General features: G+C 49.2%; 1 protein-coding gene across 1 annotated transcript in view; it reads left to right on the top strand.

The window, feature by feature from the left end:
• LOC139059024 (collagen alpha-1(II) chain-like) overlaps positions 1-18,428 on the top strand; it is a 1,291,347-nt gene that overhangs the window by 1,235,629 nt on the left and 37,290 nt on the right. Inside the window, exon 42 of the mRNA XM_070536814.1 lies at positions 434-505. Within this exon, the coding sequence (XP_070392915.1) occupies positions 434-505 (72 nt within the window). The remainder of the gene's footprint in view (positions 1-433; positions 506-18,428) is intronic.

The following is an 18,428-nucleotide window of genomic DNA, read 5'->3' as shown; positions in this document are numbered from 1 at the left end:
TACCCATTGGAGTAAGCTAAGTAACTGTGAATATCTGCCGCCAATGGTACTTGCACTTTTACGGAGTTGCCATTGCTGTATTATGCTTTGCAAGTTTTATTTTTAGTCATGCCCTTAATAAAACTTCAATTGAAAGGTCTGTTTTCCGATGTCTGGAAGTTATTGCATCTGCTACAGGACTATGCTACTTGCGCACACGCTGCTCGGGGCACACAAAAATAAAAAAAAATTGCCTATTTTAGCAAGGTGTAAACTATTCCTTCTTGGTATTACGCTTACTAAGAGCTACAGTGGGCAATAAGTTACGCCATGAACAGGAAGTGCCCACAATTCTTTGCTTGCTGTCTTGAGCCGCGCTGTATGGTTTATTGCATTATATTCAAGAGTGATAAAAACTTCGTCAATGCATGTCGTGTAACCCTTTATTTTTCAGGTTCCAAAGAAAGCCCATTACGTGGGGCGCAGCAAACAGGTTTGGTTCAGCGAAATGGAAGCTGGATATCAGGTGTGTTATTTTTGTATATATTGTGATAGAGAAAAGAGTTCGACGGCACGCACATCTTGCATGCAATGTGCGAAATCGAGGTACAATGAATGAAGGAAAGCTGTCTTCGTCGCTCATTCGAAACGATTCTTCAGTCAGTCACTCCGTAACCATTTGTCAATCTGAGACTTCCGTGCCGCGTAGCTGTACAGTTGCACAGCTGAATGTTCTGCCAAATGTCACCAATCGGTTCGTTGTCAGCCAAATATTTGATAGCAATATATTCTGTGCTTTGTCCAACCAATTTGCCCGTGTGGTTTGGATTATCTCTTTTAGCAATGCAATTTGGCTTTCTTTAAGTCAGGGTCCCCCCGCACAGCAACCTGTACCCAATCATCCGCCATCAAGCACGCTGACAGGGACGACCTGGGCTGAAGCCACCTGCTCAGTAATCCACAGAGCGAGAGTAAAATGTTCTCTCCACACACACACACACACACACACACACACACACACACACACACACACACACACACACACACACACACACACACACACACACACACACACACACACACGCACACACGCACGCACGCACGCACACACACACACACACACACACACACACACCAGGGCGCTAACTGCGAAACACTAAAATCTTATATTGAGTATTCATGCTGTGTACTGTATAATTTTTTCAATGCAATTAACATTGTTTCCCTCCTTTGGCGTTTTTATCTATCTATCTATCTATCTGTCTGTCTGTCTATCTATCTATCTATCTATCTATCTATCTATCTATCTATCTATCTATCTATCTATCTATCTATCTATCTATCTATCTATCTATCTATCTATCTATCTATCTATCTATCTATCTATCTATCTATCTATCTATCTATCTATCTGTCTGTCTGTCTGTCTGTCTGTCTGTCTGTCTGTCTGTCTGTCTGTCTGTCTGTCTGTCTGTCTGTCTGTCTGTCTGTCTGTCTGTCTGTCTGTCTGTCTGTCTGTCTGTCTGTCTGTCTGTCTGTCTGTCTGTCTGTCTGTCTGTCTGTCTGTCTGTCTGTCTGTCTGTCTGTCTGTCTGTCTGTCTGTCTGTCTGTCTGTCTGTCTGTCTGTCTGTCTGTCTGTCTGTCTGTCTGTCTGTCTGTCTGTCTGTCTGTCTGTCTGTCTGTCTGTCTGTCTGTCTGTCTGTCTGTCTGTCTGTCTGTCTGTCTGTCTGTCTGTCTGTCTGTCTGTCTGTCTGTCTGTCTGTCTGTCTGTCTGTCTGTCTGTCTGTCTGTCTGTCTGTCTGTCTGTCTGTCTGTCTGTCTGTCTGTCTGTCTGTCTGTCTGTCTGTCTGTCTGTCTGTCTGTCTGTCTGTCTGTCTGTCTGTCTGTCTGTCTGTCTGTCTGTCTGTCTGTCTGTCTGTCTGTCTGTCTGTCTGTCTGTCTGTCTGTCTGTCTGTCTGTCTGTCTGTCTGTCTGTCTGTCTGTCTGTCTGTCTGTCTGTCTGTCTGTCTGTCTGTCTGTCTGTCTGTCGAATCAAGGCAGCACTTGACTTCAACCAAAAGAACAGGCTGGATTCACGAAGGAGCATTGTAGAATGAATCATATCAGTGTTGCCATTCTGATAATTCAGAAATCTGTGGAGTACTATCAACCACTCGTTATGACTATCATGAATTATTTTAAAGACGTTTGATTTCGTACAGACACCAGCCGTCATACCGGCATTCAGAAACGAAGTAAAAGAGGAAGACATGAATATCTTACGAAAGAAATACAAAGATTTCACAGCTACCGTAGTTCCCCTAAGGGAAAGAAAGATAACATTTATTCGGAGCGAGCGCAGTCTGCGCCCTGGGTGGTGTTAGAGCTAAAACCGGTTGTTACGGGGATGGGGTTTCAGCGACCCTCGAGAGCGTCTGCTTGGACCTCGAACCAAGTTTACCATCGGAGGGGGTCCGACAGTGAAGACGAGGTGATGTAAAAACAAATAACAGAAGTTTTATACATCGTTATGGGTAAGCAGTGCACTCCAAAACAAAACGTACAGAAACGTTTGGCGAGCGTGCTCCAGCACGCAACGGTAGAGAAGACGTCCAGGTGGCGTCTCGCTAGCCTTCTTATACCCTGCACTGTCCGGGCAACGTCATTCTCTGTAGGTTCCTAGTAGAGGACCTTTGTCAGTACATTGGCCAGCCCACACAGATGAATTAGGAGCGAAACAAATCGAAAGGATAATAGGATTTGCACTGATGCATAATACCATGGCACATACCCGACGGACAAATCATTTCATGTTGACGAGCGCGATGATCAGGTACGTCGAGTCTCAGGCGCTTGACATCCGTTTCATTCATCGGCGCGCAGAGTGAGGCGTAATAGCGGGCAGTCGCCTCATTAAAGGTGGCCAGTAGCCGCTGGCTATGACTATCTCCCGTGCCTGTCCGATGAGGCTGCGCAGTCGCTTCGAATCCGGGTTCAGCCTACCTAGGGAAGAGGCAGTAACCCTCAGGAAATTTAAAACCAGCAGCTGTATCCACGGCATCCTATTGCGCCTAATCTCACCTACTCAGAATTCATACTTATGCACGCACTGTAATATCCCTGACACCCTATGCATGTCGGATGATAATGTCTCGGAAAAAAATGGCATCGTACACACCCAAACACTAACCGAAGAGCAGTGGGTATCCAAGATGTTTGTTGACCTAAAGAAAAGTTCAAAACTCCTTATTAATAAAGTGGTCAGGGAATAACACACAATCTCCCGAATTCTATTCTCGGCATGTTTCGATGAAGTATTCAAGCTATCACACTGGGAGGTTGGGCGTGAGGTTCTACGGTGAATATTTTTGTAGACGCCTGTATTAATCACCGGCGTTTGGGATCGACCTTTAGAATAGGGCATGGACTACTAGCACGAGATGCGTTTTCCGAGAAAATGTGCTATAGAGATTTTTTAAATATTTCAGTTTTATTGTACCCTCATGACCGAAGTATTACAGAAGGGGGTGGGTAAACAACATGTACAAGTAAATATGAAAGCAGCAAAAAATTGCTAGTTATTACAGCGAAATTGATTAACTTATTGCATCCAGGAGTGATGATGTCTGATAAGGCCGAGCGAAACTTTGAGTTATCCTCGATTGTGATAACTGCACCGGGAAGGTGATTCCATTGCTGAGAGGCCCTAGGAATAAATTATTCGTTACAGGTTCTGGTGCGGCATTGAACAATTCCAAGCTTATGGCTAGGGTCAATGCGAGAGGAGATGTAGGTATGAGATGATATGAGATTATCGAGCAGGTAGGAATTGTGGAAATATAGTTTATGATATAAAGCAAGGCGAAATCACTTACGCCGGGCTGAGAGAGAATCAAGTAGCAAAGAGTTTTTTCATGGCAGTTACACTTAATGTGCCATTGCAACTGCTGTGAAAGAAACCGGTTAGTATTGTTAATTACCTTATCGACGTACAACGACCAGGAAAGTCACGAGGTTATGTAGACGCCTAGGTATTCATAGAACGTTGTGACCTTAAGGGGAGTATCATTAAGGTAATAGTTTGGTGGGGGAATATTGCTGCGAGTTACACGCGTATATTTACATTTAGTCACGTGAAGGTGCATTAGCCATATGTCACACCAGTTAGAGATAGCTTTTATATCGTCTTGTAAGAATTTATCAGATTTCTCCGAGATTTCACAGAGGATAACGTAGTCATTTCCGAAACGGTAAATATTAGAAAAAACGTCATCGGGCAAATCGGTAATGCAAATTAAGTAAAGAAGAGGGCCTATAACTGATCCTTGGGGCACACTAGAGTCTACGGGATTAGATGGGGACATATGATTGTTTGACACAACATACTGTGACCAATGAAGGAGAAAATTTTCAAGCCATGCAAACAGGTTAGGGTCAAGATTAAGTTTACTCAGTTTAAACAGAAGCAATTTTTGACACACTTTCTAGACGACCTTCGCGAAATCAAAGAAAGCACAGTCTCCGAATGAACCTTTGTCGAGAATAAGATGAAGGGTGTGAGTAAAAGAAAAAAAGTTCAGTTTCACAAGAGAACTTTTTCGGAGACCATTTTGTGCTTTATGTAAAAAATGAATTATTGTCTATGTGCTCTGCTACAAAATATGTTCAAGAACCTTGCAAGGAAAGCTAGTGAGGGACACGGCGCGGTAGTGGAGGGGCGAATGTTTCCTACCGGACTTGTGAAGTGGGACCACCTTCCCGACCTTTCAATCTGCAGGTAGCTGATGGGTATCTAAGGATTGCTGAAAAATTATTAAAAACAGAGCAGATTAATAAAAACAGTACTTTTTCAGAACTAGAGAGAGCTGGAGAAGATGGCGCATTATAGCGTCCCTCTTCTTCGCTACAGTAAATTCCGGGAACGAAAAGGGAGCTGTCCGGCGACCCAAGAGCTTCTCACCATGAGTGGATAATAGTGCGGCTTCAGGCGCTCGACGTTGACAGTGTCTAGTCCATGAAGGCGTATGTCCGAAAACGGTTAAACGGGTTCGATTACGTAGTTGACGGCGGATGCGCGCTCGACGGCACAGTAGCTCCCTTCATACTTAAAGATAGATGGGGTTCAGCGGAAGCCACACAAGAGTTCCAGGGAAGGAGGTGGGCGCAGAAGTGGTGTGCCCGCGAGTGCTGTTCTGGCGCTCTTGGTGATTGGACGCAAAGCCCCAAGCGCGATCACGGCACTTTTGAGCATGCGTTGCTGTAGCAGAAATTGGAGCACATTCAGATGTATGCGGCCGCTATGGCGACCGGTGCCGACCGTACAGTGAGAAAAAGGATGAAAAGCTGGCGTTGCTCCGAGTAGCACTGCTGCACGCCTAGGTAATGCACGACAGAATGACGTCCCAATTTGTGTGATCGTAGGCGATGTACGTGGCAAGCATGTTGACCAGCGTACGGTTGAAGCTTTCCGTGACGCCATTGGTTGGAGGATGGTACGCCGTAGTCGTACGATGAACAGCGTGGCACTCTTTAAGAATGACTTCAACTACTTGTGACTGGAAGACACGGCCGTGATCACTGAGCACTTCCTGAGGTGGCCCATGGCCCAAGATGCAGGATGAATTGACGCAGCAAGAAATAGGCAACATCGCGCGTTGTAGCTGTCGGGAGGGCGGCAGTTTCGGCGTATCGCGTGAAGTGGTCCACTGTCACAATGGCCCAGTGGTGTCCAGCCGATGTCCTTGGAAGGGGCCCATACAAATCGATGCAGACGCGCTCTAACGGCTGGGTCATAATCATCATCAGCCCAGCTACGCCCACAGCAGGGCAAAGGACTCTCCCATACTTCTTCAACTACCCCGGTCATGTGCTAATTGTTGCCATGTTTTCTCTGCAAACATCTCAATCTCATCCGCCTACCTATCTTTCTGCCACCCCCTGCTATGCTTCCCTTCGCTGGGTAGGGCAAGGTAAAAATTCCAAATGGCTGGCAAGAGGTGGGTTGTAGCTTTACGGCGCTGATAATACAGGCAAGACCGAACGAACTTCCGAATGTAGCCGTACATTTCTCGTCACTAGTACCGCTGTAGGAGGCGCTAGTATGTTAACTCCCTAGTGGGCACACTGTGGATCGGCGTGGAATGCGGCGCTTAACTCGGAACGCAGACGGCGGTGTACTACTAACAAACACTAGCGCCTGTCGGGGTTATAATTGCGTCGATAAAGTGGGATGTCGGGAATATGGCGAAATGGCGAGAATGGTGACGCAACGTGGGACTGGTTGTTTGTGCTGTTGAACCAGAAAGAAAGTCTATAAGAGGACAATCCAAGTGTCCTTGCACTGCTCAAAAGCGTTGGTGGTAAGGTCGAGCGAAGAAACGGTAAACTAGGATAGTGAGCAGCAGGCATTGCCGCCAGGTAAGGAGGGCGCGAGAGGGCCTCGGTATCAGAATGCTGGCGTCCGCTGCAGTACAACACGCTGGTATCGTAGACTTGCAGGCGAAATGCCAATCGGGCAAGACGGGTTGAGAGATCTTCGAAGGACGACAGCGAAGACAGTGCGAGGTTCTCCTCGACTACATCAAATGCACGGCCACTCAAGTGAGGCCATTACCTATATGGCCGTCCGTAAGGCATTCCTTTTCTTTCCGAGTCTAATTGGTCTCAGCTTTCATAAGCGTACGACTTGCATAAGCCACGACGTACTCAGGAAGCCCGTGTTTGCGCTGGGCAAGCAGAGCGCCGAGGCGAACACCGTTCGCACCTGTGTGCACCGCGGTAGAGGTGGTCGGGTTGTAATGATTCAAAATTGGTGGAGACGTTAGCAAATGACGGAGCTTTGTGAAGGCCTGCTCACACACGGCCGACCGCGAAGTGAGGGGTCCTTTGCTTCTAAATGGCTTTGTCAGTGAGGATATTGACACGTGTACTTATCTTTATCGGGCGACCACGTTTCGCCGCTTAACAACTGTAATCGCACAGCGAGGGACGCGCCTGAATGTATCCGATGTTTCTGGAAAGTTATCGATGCTTCTACCTAGCTGTCTGTTGTCGCCGAACCTTGTGTTATCTGATTTCATCGCGTAACGCGAATGGTGTAGAACTTTGTGGAAGGCACACGGGTCCGAACGATTAGTCTGGAACATTCGACGACTGCTCTATAATAGCCGACGCACTTGACCCGCTGATCAGATTTTCGACGATCGCCGAGCGTGTTCGCCGCTATCGTTGCGCTATAAGTGTAGCCTGTTTTTGTGGGCACAGGTTCGCCCAATAAAAGTTAGTTTTCTTGTTCACAGTATTGCTACTGTGTTCTTTGACGTCACCACCACGTGACATCTGGTGGAGGTGCTTTACGTTGATGTACCGTACGCCCCCGACAAGCCGTAATTCAAGCCCGGACCGCAAAGACAACACCAGCGCCGTCCCGGAACATCGAGCAAGCCGCCGTCTTCAACAGCTGCCCCCGGAGCACGGACTTTTACCTGAGACCAAGAAGATTGTGTCCAAGGCAACTGCAATGGCAGCCCCAGCGTCCCCCGTCGTGCTGAAGCAGCCCAGGGAACCACCGACGTTCCGCGGTTCCACATTTGAGGACCCGGAAAGCTGGCTGGAAGCGTATGAGAGGGTCGCTAAGTTTAACAGCTGGGCGAACGACGACAAGCTGCGACATGTTTATTTCGCATTGGAGGATGCCGCCAGGACGTGGTTCGAGAATCGCGAAGCCACCTTGACGACGTGGGACCTGTTCCGAAGCGGCTTCCTGCAAACATTTACCAGCGTCGTGCGAAAAGAGCGAGCCCAAGCTCTACTGGAGACCAGAGCGCAGCTGCCGAATGAGACGATTGCAATCTTCACTGAGGAAATGACCCGTCTGTTCCGCCACGCCGACCCGGAAATGTCAGAGGAGAAAAAAGTCCGCTTCCTGATGCGGGGCGTGAAGCAAGAACTTTTCGCAGGACTTATTCGTCACCCGCCGAAGACCGTAGCTGAGTTTTCTGCAGAGGCATCGACGATCGAGAAAACTCTGGAAATGCGCACCCGGCAATATAACCGCCAGGGGCTCACGCCACAGTACGCCATCCAAGGACTGGATTCCGGCAACCTTCAGGAGACCATCAGGGCCATTGTGCGCGAAGAACTGCGCAAGGTCCTGCCTTCGTCGCAGCCCCAAGTGGCTTCGATCGCCGACATCGTCAAAGATGAGGTTCAGCGGTCGCTTGGAGTCCCGGAGGTGCAACTCCAATTACCGCAACCACAGCCCGAAGCGATGACCTACGCCGCCGTCGTACGCCGCCAAGGTCCCCCTCCGCGACCACGCCAGGGTCCTGCAACGACGCAGTTCCGTCGTCCGCCGCCGCCGCCGCCAACGCGCCCACCCGTCACCCAACGCACCTACACGAGGAAGACCGACGTTTGGCGCGCTCCTGACCACCGCCCGCTCTGCTACCACTGCGGGGAAGCGGGTCACGTGTACCGACGATGTCCATATCGGGAAATGGGACTGCGAGGTTTCGCCGTCAACGCGCCGCGTCCACAGCTTGGAGAGCGCCCACGTGACATCGCCGACTACCTCGCAGCTACTCAATGGAGCCCTCGACGACCATCCCGTTCGCCGTCAGCAGGACGCTACCTGTCGCCGCAGCGCCGACCATACACTGGCCCAGCTCGGGGCCGGTCAGCGAGCCCATATCCGGAAAACTAAAAGCAGCAACCGATGGAGGTGCGGTTGCTGTTCGTCGAACTGACGAAGATCCTCCGCCGCCGACGAAGACGCCGAAGAAACTACCTCGACGACCTAATGACGACACGCCGCCGTCCCGACGAAGTCAGCAAGCCAAGACTACACCGACGAAAGACGACTTGACGACGCGACGTTCCAGTTTCAGTTCAACACGACGCAGCCGTGATCCGACGCCAAGACCTAACTGCAACGCCAGACAAAGAACCACCGACCTCGACGTGCTTCTCGACGGCCACGCAGTTACCGCCTTAGTGGACACCGGTGCTGATTACTCCGTCATGAGTGGACGCATCGCCGCCCAATTGAAGAAGGTTAAGACTGCATGGGAAGGCCCTCAAATTCGCACCGCTGGAGGACACCTGATTACGCCGACTGGAATCTGCACGGCAAGGATAACCATTCATGACCGGACTTACCCTGCCACCTTCGTTATCCTCCAACAGTGTTCTCGAGACGTCATTCTCGGTATGGACTTCCTGAACCAACACGGCGCAGTCATCGACCTGAAGTCGAAGTCAATAACGCTGTCGGAAGATAAAGCGATACCGCCGGAGAGCCCTCGTAGTCACCACGCCTTGAGTGTGCTCGAAGACCAAGTGAGCATCCCGCCCCGCTCCAGCATCGTTATTTCGGTCGGCACCGCAATACCCGCTGACGTAGAAGGTGTCATCGAAGGCGACCAACGCCTCCTGCTAGACCGTGAAATTTGCGTCGCAAGTGGGATCGCTCGACTGCATGGAGGGAAAACTGAAGTGTTGCTGACAAACTTCAGTCCGGAGTTCAAGCACATGAACAAGGGCACGACGATCGCGTACATCGAGGAAATTGTGGAAACCAGTAATGCGTTTGTCCTCTCGGATTCCGCCACATCTACCCCGACGACCACGGTTCCCGAACCAGACTACGACATTAATCCAAGTCTCCCAGTGATTAAGCAACAGCAACTCAGAAGTCTGCTCCAACGATACAAAGACTGCTTTTCGACGACATCGAGGATTCGACAAACACCAGTCGCCAAGCATCGCATAATCACCGAGGGGTACGCTCGACCACTCCGCCAAAGCCCTTACCGAGTTTCGCCGCGAGAACGCGAAGCTATAAGAGAACAAGTCGACGAAATGCTGCGCGACGACATCATCCAGCCGTCGAAAAGCCCGTGGGCATCCCCTGTTGTCCTGGTGAAGAAAAAGGACGGAACCCTACGTTTCTGCGTCGATTATCGTCGTCTGAACAAGATCACGAAGAAGGACGTATACCCCCTTCCACGGATAGACGACGCATTGGATCGGCTCTGCAACGCTAAGTACTTCTCCTCGATGGACCTCAAGTCTGGCTATTGGCAAATAGAAGTCGACGAAAGAGATCGCGAAAAGACCGCCTTCATCACCCCAGACGGCCTCTACGAGTTCAAGGTTATGCCATTTGGACTGTGCTCGGCGCCTGCAACGTTCCAGCGCGTGATGGACACGGTTTTAGCGGGACTGAAATGGCAGACCTGTCTCGTTTACTTGGATGATGTCGTTGTATTCGCCGGAAATTTCGACGATCACCTTAAGCGGCTTGCCACAGTACTACAGGCCATCAAGTCATCAGGGCTCACTCTGAAGCCAGAAAAATGCCGCTTCGCTTACGACGAGCTTCTGTTCCTAGGCCACGTCATCAGTAAATCCGGAGTACGCCCCGACCCGCAGAAAACAGCTGCCATCGCAAAGTTCCCGCAGCCCACCGACAAGAAGGCAGTGCGTAGATTCCTTGGCATGTGTGCCTACTACAGGCGCTTTGTCAAGGACTTTTCACGCATCGCCGAGCCGTTGACACGTCTAACTAAATGTGATGTTGAGTTCAAGTGGGAAACGCCGCAGGCCGACGCATTTGAAGAACTCAAACGACGCATGCAGTCGCCGCCCGTACTTGCGCACTTCGACGAGTACGCCGATACAGAAATCCATACTGACGCCAGTAGCCTAGGCCTCGGTGCCGTTCTAGTCCAGAGGAAAAACGGAGTCGAACAGGTGATATCTTACGCTAGCCGGTCGCTGTCAAAAGCGGAAGGCAACTATTCTACGACCGAAAAGGAATGCCTCGCCATCGTTTGGGCTACAGCTAAATTTCGCCCTTATCTTTATGGCAGGCCATTCAAAGTCGTCAGTGACCATCACGCTTTGTGTTGGCTAGCGAGTATAAAGGATCCTTCAGGAAGACTGGCGCGGTGGAGCCTCAGACTACAAGAATACGACATCACTGTAACCTACAAGTCCGGAAGAAAACACTCCGATGCCGATTGCCTATCACGTGCCCCCATTGACCCGCCGCCGCAAGATGACGAAGATGACGACGCCTTCCTTGGCATGATAAGCGCAGAAGACTTCGCTGAGCAGCAACGGGCAGACCCGGAGCTAAAAGGCCTGGTGGAATATTTGGAAGGGCACACCGACGTTGTCCCCAGGGCATTTAAGCGCGGACTATCTTCCTTCACGCTTCAAAACAATCTCCTCGTGAAGAAGAACTTTTCACCAGTCCGCGCCAACTACCTTCTTGTTGTCCCGTCAGGACTTCGTCCAGAAGTATTGCACGCCCTACATGACGATCCGACCGCTGGACACCTCGGTTTTTCCCGGACACTCTCGAGGATACAACAAAAGTATTATTGGCCGCGCCTGACCGCCGACGTCGCCCATTATGTCAGAACATGCCGAGACTGTCAGCGACGTAAGACACCGCCGACAAGGCCAGCCGGATTACTACAGCCAATCGAGCCTCCTTGCCGACCATTCCAGCAGATCGGGATGGACTTACTGGGACCCTTTCCGACGTCAACAACCGGAAATAAGTGGATCGTCGTGGCGACAGACTACCTCACCCGCTTCGCTGAAACTAAAGCACTGCCGAAAGGTAGCGCAGCCGAAGTGGCGAAATTTTTTGTCGAAAACATCCTGCTTCGACATGGCGCCCCAGAAGTCCTCATCACCGACAGAGGAACGGCCTTTACAGCGGAGCTCACCCAAGCCATTCTGAAATACAGTCAGACAAGGCACAGGAGGACCACGGCCTACCACCCGCAGACGAATGGCCTTACGGAGCGGCTGAATAAGACCCTCGCCGACATGCTAGCGATGTACGTCGACGTCGAACACAAGACCTGGGATGCCGTCCTGCCGTACGTAACATTTGCTTACAACACGGCGGTGCAAGAAACAACACAGATCACGCCGTTTAAGCTGGTTTACGGCAGGAACCCGACGACGACGCTCGACGCCATGCTGCCCCACATCACTGACGAAGAGAATGTTGACGTCGCTAGCTATCTCCAGCGCGCCGAAGAAGCCCGACAGCTCGCCCGCCTACGGATCAAGACCCAGCAGCGTACCGACAGCCGACACTACAACCTCCGAAGACGCTTCGTCGAGTACCAGCCCGGCGACCGTGTTTGGGTATGGACCCCGATACGTCGGCGAGGACTCAGTGAGAAGCTGCTGCGACGCTATTTCGGACCCTACAAGGTCATCCGACGTATTGGCGCACTTGACTATGAGGTCGTGCCAGACGGCATTTCGCACTCGCAGCGGCGCCGCGCACTATCTGAAGTGGTCCACGTGGTGCGCCTTAAACCATTTTACGGACGCTGATGAACTTCCTTAGTTTGTTGTTTTCTTTGCTACGAGTGCCTTTCTTTGTTACTTTCGTTTGTTTGCAGCATCGGGTCGATGCTTTTTAAGAGGGGGGGTATTGACACGTGTACTTATCTTTATCGGGCGACCACGTTTCGCCGCTTAAAGGCCAGAATACATGGAGCGAACTTTCACGACGAAGTTCGGGCGGCAGAAAATCTGCCGCGGCGTGACGCCGTTATGTTCGTCGGGCTGCGCTACATGGAGCGAAGACACGGCGGCCGCCGCCGGCGATTCGCGGCGTTGTTATCAGTGTGGCTAGACAAGGCAAATGTGCTGTAGTGAAACACGTGACACAAAAAAATACTTTAACGGCAACTATTATCGCTTTTGAATTGCAGAGCACTCTAAAACGCTTAAAATTTTGTTTAGAAATGATGTCTAGTATTTTTTATGTGTTTGAGGCATTCATGTGCCGATGTAGTTTAAAGAAAGCGACGATGCTATGCGTTGTGGCAACACTGGGCGGGAAGCCTAGTCGGAAGTCGGGGCGGATAGTGAGGCCTGATTGGCTCGCTTTGGGGCGCCGCTAGTTTGCCGCTTCCGGTATCGTCGACGCCCGACGAACTTTTCTGCGCCAGCTAGATCGGCGGCGAACGACGATTTCTCCGCCGCCGCGCGTCGCGCGTGCGCCGCCGGGCGTCGAACGCCGACTATTCGTCGCATATTCGCTCCATGTATTTTGGCCTTAACAACTGTAATCGCACAGCGAGGGACGCGCCTGAATGTATCCGATGTTTCTGGAAAGTTATCGATGCTTCTACCTGGCTGTCTGTTGTCGCCGAACCTTGTGTTATCTGATTTCATCGCGTAACGCGAATGGTGTAGAACTTTGTGGAAGGCACACGGGTCCGAACGATTAGTCTGGAACATTCGACGACTGCTCTATAAAAGCCGACGCACTTGACCCGCTGATCAGATTTTCGACGATCGCCGAGCGTGTTCGCCGCTATCGTTGCGCTATAAGTGTAGCCTGTTTTTGTGGGCAAAGGTTCGCCCAATAAAAGTTAGTTTTCTTGTTCACAGTATTGCTACTGTGTTCTTTGACGTCACCACCACGTGACAATATGATGGCGGCGAAATATCGAATGAATCGTGTGAAATTAGAGCAGAGACCCATGAAACTGCGGAATCCTGTGGCGAATGTTGGCTTAGGGATCTCGGCGATAGCCCGAAGTTTGCCTGGATCGGGAAGTATTCCATCCTTGGATACGGCCTATAATTATCAGCGGTTGAGCTGCGAATCGGCACTTTTTTGGGTTTAGTTGTATGCCAGCGTTTGTTAGACACGTCAAAACACACCGGAGTCATTGAAGGTGCATGGTGAAGTCAGAAGCGAAAACTGCAACATCGTCAATATAGAACACGCATGTGGGCCGCTTCAAAGCGCGTAAAACTGTGTCCATCATGCGCTCGAAAATTGCCGGCGTATTACAAATTCCAAAAGGCATTACTTCAAATTCGTATAAGCCGATGGGCGTGACAAAAGCGGTCCTCAGCCTATCGGCGTCTGCCATGGATGCTCACCAATACCCTGAGCGCAAATTTAGAGATGAAAAGAATTCTGCAGATTCTAGACTTTCAATCGCGTTGTCTATGCTTGGGAGAGGGTAGGCGTCCTTGCGAGTGGTCTTGTTGAGGCGCTGGTAGTCCACAGAGAACGACACAGAACCATCTTTCTTCGTAACAAGAACGACAGGGGATGTTCATGGACAGTTGAAAGGTCGCACAGGGTGGTCCTTTATGAAAGAGAACACGCGAGCACGAAGCCCGTGCTCTACTGAGGCTGCTTAGAGCGCCAGCGAATGGCAGCAAGGAGAAGCACGTCTGCTTGTGGCGTCATCTGTTGGCGGCCAGAATAACCAGGCAAGGCCGATAGGCAAGCGCCTGCTAGAAATAGCTCGAATACCCCCGCCATCCTTGAGGTCCCTATATGCTTGAGGTCCTATAAAGGTATATATTAGAATGCCTTATAACTAACTGTGACTAATGAGGTTTATGATTTTGACTATATATAATGAGTACTGAGAGGTACAATTGTTAGTAAGGTTGAGGAGACTATTAAAATTAGTTACGATAAAATGACTTAAGTGTAAAGGCGATTACTAGAGGGTAATTAGGAATACTGAGGCTAATTAAAATCAATTGATGCTAAATTATTAGGCTAATCAAACGTTGCTAACTTTGGATGAACGGAGCCAGATCAAGTATTAAGGTTACCTTGAGATTAGTTATACCTAGATAAGTAATCTCAAATATTATTTACAGATGTAAACGTTCGTGCCATAATTTTAACTAAGATTAATTAAGTAATTAAGCAAACGTCGTCAATATAGATATATGTAAGCCTGAATAACAAGTAACAAAATAATTACGTTTATTTACCTAAGCTTACCTTTTACTTGACTGCACTTCTCTCCTAAACCACTTCGAATCAGGTGACGTTTATTCATGGTAGGAGTGGATGGAACCAGTGCTCCATACTGCAAGAAAGTACGCAGAAACTCTACTGGAGTTGTCAAATTGTGCATAAGCCTACCCCCAAATTTAAGTTGGCCCACCCCAAAATTTCAAGTAAACCCACCCTCGTATTTTAAGTTGGCCCACCCGCAAATTTCAAGTTGGCGCACCTCAAAAGTAATGTTGGCCCACCCCCAAATTTAAATTGGCCTCTCCCAAATTTATGTTCGCCTACACCCAAATTTCAAGTTGGCCCACCCCTACTATAGGCTTCCCCATGTATTTGCTGTGGACCCTATGTATCTGTATGGTTGTACTCTCTAATCAATCTTTTTTTTTCAATTGTTCCTCATCGTTGATAAAGCTACGAATAATCTATATTTACACTATTATAACGATGAAATGTCGTAACTTCGCACATTACGCATTCTTGTGCAGATACAAGGCCTTACACTTTTCGCTTGGCGGACAAATCTTGCTATTGTACTCACTGAAGAATGCCTACGGGTTAAAATACGCTGGGTCTGCCGACTAACTAGCGGGCATATGTTCATCCTTTCACGTTTCCAAGTGGCTAGCGTACCAAGAGCGGTTTGCTAGCAGCAGACGCTGCGTTACAGGCCCCGCCTGTCGCGCATCTACCTGGCGTGGAAGGCTGTCGACAGCAGCTTGCCCATCAGCCGTGTCTGCTTATTGTGGCCGCCAGTAGATGGCGCTACAAGCGGACGTGCTTCGTCCTCAAAGCGAACACCTCATACTAAAATGTGATGGTATCCATTCCGATGTCGATGCAGGCACAGTCACGCTTCCTTTGGCCCTAGGGTTTAGAGGTAACAATAGCCATGCAAATAAATATTCGGCGGAAATGAGCAAAGAGCGATAGGAAGATTTGTGGCTCAAAAGCAGAGAGGTGACATAAGGTTAAAAGTGTAGGAAGAAGTATTTAAAGAAAATGGCGAATTAAAATAACTTACAACACAGTTGGAACACCACCAACGCTGCACCCAACTGTGTTGGGTGCAGCGGTGGCGTAGAGGTAGAACACCCGCCTCGCGTGGAAGAAGTCAGTGGTTCGAATCCTGGTGCCGCGCAATTTTCCACGAGATAAAAAAAAAATCCGTGTGTTGATAAAATTTAATAACAGGCCTGGAGTGTGGCCTCATCCCGGTGACCAAAACCGTTAATGCACTCCCTCACCAGAGGAGGATTGGCCACCTTGGTGCAGTACATGGCCACAACTTCCTATATGAACACAACAATCAAACCCCGGCGCTCAGTCCCCACCAGCTGCGAAGCAACTGACCAAGGTGGCGGTCAGACCTGCGACGGAGCAGAGGGTGCTAAGAATTCCTAGCTCCGGACAGGCCGCCATTGGAATCTGAACCTGGCAACGTTTAACCCTAGAACGTTATCTAGTGAGGCGAGTCTAGCAGTGCTACTGGAGGAATTAGAGGGCTCTAAATCGGATATAATAGCGCAAAGGGAAGTTAGGAGGACAAAAGAAGCATATACAGTGCTGAAGAGCGGGCACGTCCTCTGCTACCGGGGCTTATCGGAGAGACGAGAACTAGGAGTCGGATTCCTGATAAATAAGGATATCGCTGGTAGCATACAGCAATTAACGTACATATAGCATTAACAAGAGGGTGGCAGGTCGTGTTGTGATACTTAATGAGAGGTACAAATTGTAGGTCGTACAGGTGTGGGCACCTACATGCACTCATGATGACCAGCAAGTCGAAAGCTTCTATGAAGACGTGGAATCGGCGATGGGTAAAGTCAAAACAACATAGGCTGTGCTGATGGGTGACCTCAATGCCAGGATAGGCAAGAAGCAGGCTTGAGACAAGTCTGTGGGGGAATATGGCAATAGGGTCTAGGAATAGCAGTGGAGTGTTATTAGTAGAGTTTGCAGAACAGAATAATGTGAGGATAATGAATACCTTCTTGCGCAAGCCGGTTAGCCGAAAGTGGACATGGAGGAGCCCGAATGGCGAGACTAGAAATGAAATTGACCTTATACTCTGCGCTAACCCTCGCATCATACAAGACGTGGATGTGCTCGGCAAGGTGCGCTGCAGTGACCATACGATGGTTAGAACTCGAATCAGCCTTGACATGCGGAGGGAAAGGAAAAAACTGGTACAATAGAAGCCGATCAATGAGTTAGCGGTAACAGGGAAAAAAAGAGGAATTACGGATCAAGCTACAGAAGGGCATTCGGCTTTAACTCAGGAAGAGCGCCTTAGTGCTCTAAGAAACGCCAATATATAAAAGCCTCTAACCCTAGTGCTAGAATAGAACTGGCAAAACTATCCAAGTTAATCAACAAGGGTAAGACAGCTTTAGTAAGGAAGTATAATATGTATAGCATTGAACATGCTTTCGGAACATCATCATAATCATCAGCCTTGTTACGCCCAGTGCAGGACAAAGGCCTCTCCCATACTTCTCCAACTACTCCGGTCATGTACTAATAGTGGCCATGTGTCCCTGCAAACTTCTTAATCTCATCCGCCCACCTAACATTCTGCCGCTCTCTGCTACGCTTCCCTTCCCTTGGAATCCATTCCGTAACACTGAATGACCATCGGTTATCTTCCCTCCTCGTTACGTGTGCAGCCCATGTCCATTTCTTTTTCTTGATTACAACTAAGATATCATACCCTCGCGTTTGTTCCCTCACCCAATCTGCTCTTATTTATCCGTTAGCGTTACACCTGTCATTGTTCTTTCCATAGCTCGTTGCGTCGTCCTCAATTTAAGCAGAACCCTTTTCGTAAGCCTCCAGAATTCTGCCCCGTACGTGACTACTGGTAAGACACAGCTGTTATAAACTTTTCTCTTGAGCGATAATGGCAACCTGCTGTCCATGGTCTGGGAATGCCTGCCAAACGCACCACAGCCATTCTTATCCTTCTGATTATTTCAGTCTCATCATCGGGATCCGCAGTCACTACCTGTCCTAGGTATATGTATTCCCTTACCACTTCCAGTGCCTTAGTACCTATCGTAAACTGCTGTTCTCTTCCGAGACTGTTAAACATTAATTTAGTTTTCAGCAGATTAATATTTACACCCACCCTTCGGCTTTACCTCTCCAGGTCAGTGAGCATGCATTGCAGCTGGTCCCCTGAGTTCAAGCAAGGCAATATGATCAGCGAATCGCAAGTTACTAACGTATTCTCCATAAACTCTTGTCCCCAATTCTCCCCAATCCAGCTCTCTGAATACCTCCTGTAAACACGCTGTGAATAGCATTGGAGAGATCGTATCTCCCAGCCTGACGCCTTCCTTTACTGGGATTTTGTTGCTTTCTTTATGGATGACTATGGTGGCTGGGGAGCCGCTATAGATATATTTCAGTATTTTGACTTACGGCTCGTTTGCACCCTGGTTCCGCAATGCCTCCATGACTGCTGTGGTTTCGACAAACGTTTTCTCGTAATCAATGAAGCTATATATAAAGGTTGTTTATGTTCCGCACATTTTTCTATCACCTAATTGATAGTTTGAATATGGTCTATTGTTGAGCAGCCTTTACGGGATCCTGCCTGGTCCTTTGGTTGACGGAAGTCTAAGGTGTTCCTGATTCTGTT

This window comes from Dermacentor albipictus, chromosome 4 (assembly GCF_038994185.2).
Source record: "Dermacentor albipictus isolate Rhodes 1998 colony chromosome 4, USDA_Dalb.pri_finalv2, whole genome shotgun sequence".
NCBI lineage: Eukaryota > Metazoa > Arthropoda > Arachnida > Ixodida > Ixodidae > Dermacentor > Dermacentor albipictus.
The sequence above is the reverse complement of the archived record's forward strand: the minus strand, read 5'-3'. Positions and strand labels throughout refer to the sequence as shown.